Below are 4,540 nucleotides of genomic sequence, written 5' to 3' on the forward strand. Positions count from 1 at the left end.
GATGGTCAACCGGATTAAAGGCTCTTCCGAACCGGTAGAGAAGATATGTTCTCTACCAGTGATGGTAAAATTATATTCGAGCATTGTTATCAAAAACACAAAACTCACAGAGGAGACTATGCAGTTTCAGCAGGATTAGCAACACCCTTTCAAACCCATGTTCCCTAGCTGCCTAGTTTATTAGTTTGAGTTCATGTTTTTTAAATTTCCCTGCAGTTCTACCCTCTATCTTCTTCTATAATCAATGAATGCAGTGCTGTCTGCTTTTATAAAAAAGAAAGATGAGACGTGAGTACGTGACCACTGACCTGGCTGCTTACAATACAGCAAGACCCAAGCAGAAGACCTCGTGAAGGGAAGTATTTGTTAAACAGGAATGCTGTGTCATAGTAGATTAGATCTAACCTTAGTTGACCCATCATGGATACCCAATGATCATAGCTAGATCTGACCTTCTGGGCATTGTCACTCCGTTAGAAGGACGCTGGTTTGGAACTGGCGAGAACTATCAACCTAATCTAGACGTCCTTAACAGGTCCCTGATTCCTGACATCGCCCTTGAGCAGCTACTGCGCCCAGGTACGTACAAACTGCTCACTCCGTTTCATAGTTATACAGAAATTTAGGTTCTTGAGAATTACCTTTGCATTGTATCATTCACCAATTGCAGTTTATTTCCTCAAGAATAAGAGATAGAATCCTCAACTTGTAAACAAGCGTAAGATGGTGTGCACGGTTCACATCTAGGAGGCAGAAATAAGCTTAGCTGAAATCATGCATATATGTCTTTCTCATAATTAAGCAAGATACATAAGCATAGCAGACATAGTAAACCTTCAGAAGTATGAGTGGTTTTTCAAATGGCAACACTACATGAATCATACTAAAAAACCACAGTTCCTAAGTGATTATGTAAGTTCAGCAACAACATGTAACCAGGATGCCTAGTGTTTATACTTATTTCAGTTAGCGAGTTATGTGTCCTGTTAATCTCTGTTCAAGTTTGTTTGAACTGTGAACTGTGATTTTCTTCAGAGAAGATGGTGTTTTTAATTAGTTTTCAAAACGACCATGAACATGCAGGCGCTGTGAGCCAGGGAAATGGTGGGCTACGACGATGTCCGTGACCATGTGACATCCTTGTTCATTATGCTGAACAAGAAAACAGTCATCTTGTTTCGCATCGAGTTTCTCGTGGTCCTTGTCACATTACTGTTCTTTGCCATGTTCGCCATGGATTTTTTTCGCCGCATAATCCACAACTCTTTCATGAGAGCTGTCTTTAGCGTCTTCGACGCGGTCTCCGACTCCATTGTCTTGTACCTCCTGGGGGCCATGCAATCGGCGCCTTTCAAGAATCAGTTGTTCCCAGTCTGGGCTCTTGTTCTTGTCAATTTCCGTTACAGTGCAGACTACATCTCTGGCTATGGTGTTCCTGACCGCGGCGGACGAAGGTTCACTGAGTGGAGAAATGTTTTCAAGCTCCTGGGATCGGCATTCTTGAACTGGACTCGTGGATCCAGTTTCACGGGTCCACTGTGGTCGGTCTGGTGTCTGCAGATCATGAGGAGCGCCTACAGATTCCGTTCACATAATTTAGCGTCCGTTTCTGTCTGGCATGGTGGGAGTTCGGAGCTTGTTGCAGAGCACATGCGTGCCATGTATGACCGTTTAAAGGACGCTTCTAAGAAAAAAGAAAGCTTGAAGGATGGTTCTAAAGAAAAAGAATACTTGAAGGAGGATCTCAAGCCAGTGGCAATGAAAGACTACAGCTACTTGGTCTATGGAGAAACAAAGCGACGTTTCAAACTAAAGAAGCCTCAGTATGCATTGTCTACCGACAATACAGGACCACTCATCACACTGGACAAGATCTGGGACTTTCCAATTGACCAGGGTAAGGATGGCAAGGATATCCCGCTGGCCTTTGCCTTGTCCAGGCTGCTGCGGTGCAGGCTGGAGAATGTGTCGCTGCAAAGATGTATATTTGGCATAAACCGAGAGCTGATCAAGAACATAATTGGTGGTAAGATAGGTACCAGCGATGCACTTAGGATAATGGAGCTGCAGCTTGCGTTTGTCCATGACTATTTCAACACCCGCTACCCCATGGTGTTCTGGTGTGGGCTCCGATCTCTCTTCTTCAGTCTGGTTCCATCTGTGCTAACCATCGGTGCACTCATTTTTCTTGCTGTGGACATCCGTAAGGTCTATAAGCCACCCACTGGCGACCTTGCCAATCTGGTGAAGGGTATTAATGTCGACATGATCATTACATGGGTATTCATTTCACTGATGATTGTGAAGGAGATATGGGAGATGCTGACCTACTTACTATCAGACTGGACAACCTTAATCATGGGGTGCGAGTATGTGCAGCGGAAGTTCAAGAGGACCAAAAAATGTATAGATTCATGGGTGGACTGGGTTCTACTGTATTTTTCCAGAACAAAGATTTCTGGTAGGAGGTGGCATGGATACATTGACCAGTATGTCTTCGTGCAGTCATACGATTACAGACCGACATTTTGGAATCTCATTCACAATCTAACCACAGGAATAATTCCAAAGAAGGATGATGGGGCAAAGCTCAGCAGCGCCATCAAAGTTCCGGATTATGTCAGGGTGGCAGTCCTGGAGAAGGTCACAAAAATTATGGAGGAAGAACTAGGTTGCAGTCCCGCAAAAAAAGGTTGCAATCTGCCCAGGTTCATCAAGGCATTGTGCAACAGCAACCTTAGTAAGCAGTTGCAGAACTACCAGGCTTACACAGCACGGCCCATGAGCACTCAGATCGTCCTGGAGACAAGCCCTCAGATCATCCTGCCAACACCAACAGGCACTCACTTTGTCCTACCGTCAAGTACTAACACTGTCCTGTCAGCAAACTCTCACAACGTGGTGCCGAGAAGCAGTGATATAGTCCTACCGACAAGCTCTCACATCATTCTTATGTGGCACATTGCGACCAGCCTCTGCGAGATGGAGCTTGCCACAGAATATCGTGTCAACTTGAGCAACCCAGGGTTTCCGTGTTCCCTCTTGTCTTGGTTCACTTCTTGCTGCTCATCCCAACCGTATCTTTTGGACGTGGGTGAGAAGAAAGATTGCATCTTGTCATGGTTCACAAACTGTTGCTCATCCAAATCAAATATTGACGACAAGAAGAAAATGAATGCGAAGTTGCCTGATGAGCTCCGGGAAACATATATCATTGCAAATAGCTTGTCACGGTACTGTGCATATCTGCTGCTTTCAAAGCCTGACCTGATACCTGATAGCTTTCTTGTTCCCAAGATAGTCTTCCAGAAAACCGTGGAGAGTGCGAGTGATGGCATTCTGAAAGATTGCGATTCATTATTGAAAAGGTACATAAACCTCAAGGAAGAAGCAGAGAAACCTATCGAAGACTCTGAAAATGAAGATGCATTGAAACAAGGTGCCGTGCTGGCCAGGGAATTGCTCAATCTTGAAACTGATGAAGTTCGCTGGAAGATCCTCGCGGAGGTATGGACTGAGTTACTTATACATATTGCGCCCACGTGGAATGCACAGGCACACAAGAAGTGTCTCTCGGGAGGGGAGTTCATAACCCACATCTGGGCATTGCTTTGGCACTATGGCATCGAGAAGAGCAGCTTGTGGCCAAAGGATATTGGTCCTGAAAACAATGATCCACAAGAAGTTGGCCTAGGAAATGACAGTGATCAAGCTGGAGCAGCTACAAGGAACGACCAGATTGAAATTAATGTTGCTGAAATAGTAATAGTCAAAGAGCATGAGGCAGGCAACTCAAGGGGAGTACTAAGGACCGTGGACGGAACATGGAGTTCAGAAATCGAGGAAATCATTCAGAACGTAACAGTGAAGACCACAAATGTTCAAAGAGGCAAGGCTGGTCAAGCCCAAAATGAGAGTAAAATGAAGAAGATTTAAGATATTGTTCCAGAGCAGTGCAATGTGACCATAAGCACAAGCCAACTATGCAACCGTAAGTTCAGCAACAAGACTGCAAGCGTGGGCCGAGGATCTGCTGATATCCTCTATTTGGGGACGTGATTTGTTATTTGGATGCTCTTGTCAATGCCTTCTAGTTTTTTTTTTCTTTTTCTTATCTGTTTGTGGAATCTCCCATTCGACTATCATTTTGTGTGGGATAGTGGGAGAGTGTTCTGCACTTTTCTACCAAATTGTGTGCGGTACAGGAGGTTATATGATGATTGTATTGAGTATGTAATTGATAATTTAGAATCTCAACTGCAATTACGTGTACTGCAAGTGGAAACCCAATTTGTTGCGATTATTTATATATTTTTTTCGATAAAGGGAATATATTAATATCAAAACGATACCAATTACACCTAGCCTCTGCAACAACGCACCACCCTAATGGCACTACGAATGCACACAACCAAAAAAAGAAAAAGAAAATTAAGAAACAAAAGTCCCGCTACAGTATCTTGGGCTTAACAACAGCAATACATCCACCGCCATGACAACACCTGAATTACAGACTCTCCAAAAAACGACACCTCCAAGA

At 44.1% G+C, this 4,540-nt stretch overlaps 1 protein-coding gene across 1 annotated transcript; it reads left to right on the plus strand.

Moving 5' to 3' along the window:
* The first annotated feature begins 367 nt into the window (after positions 1 to 367).
* On the plus strand, positions 368 to 4,256 carry LOC127306442 (uncharacterized). The gene is made up of 2 exons (XM_051337083.2): positions 368 to 579; positions 1,084 to 4,256. The coding sequence occupies exon 2, from the start codon at positions 1,102 to 1,104 to the stop codon at positions 3,934 to 3,936; it is 2,835 nt and encodes a 944-aa protein (XP_051193043.1). The 5' UTR covers positions 368 to 579; positions 1,084 to 1,101; the 3' UTR covers positions 3,937 to 4,256.
* The last annotated feature ends 284 nt before the right edge of the window (positions 4,257 to 4,540 follow it).

Source organism: Lolium perenne, chromosome 6, assembly GCF_019359855.2.
Source record: "Lolium perenne isolate Kyuss_39 chromosome 6, Kyuss_2.0, whole genome shotgun sequence".
Lineage (NCBI taxonomy): Eukaryota > Viridiplantae > Streptophyta > Magnoliopsida > Poales > Poaceae > Lolium > Lolium perenne.

Excerpts from the sequence above, each read along its gene's own strand:
- LOC127306442 (XM_051337083.2), top strand. The coding sequence starts at position 1,102 with ATGGTGGGCTACGACGATGTCCGTGACCATGTGACATCCTTGTTCATT.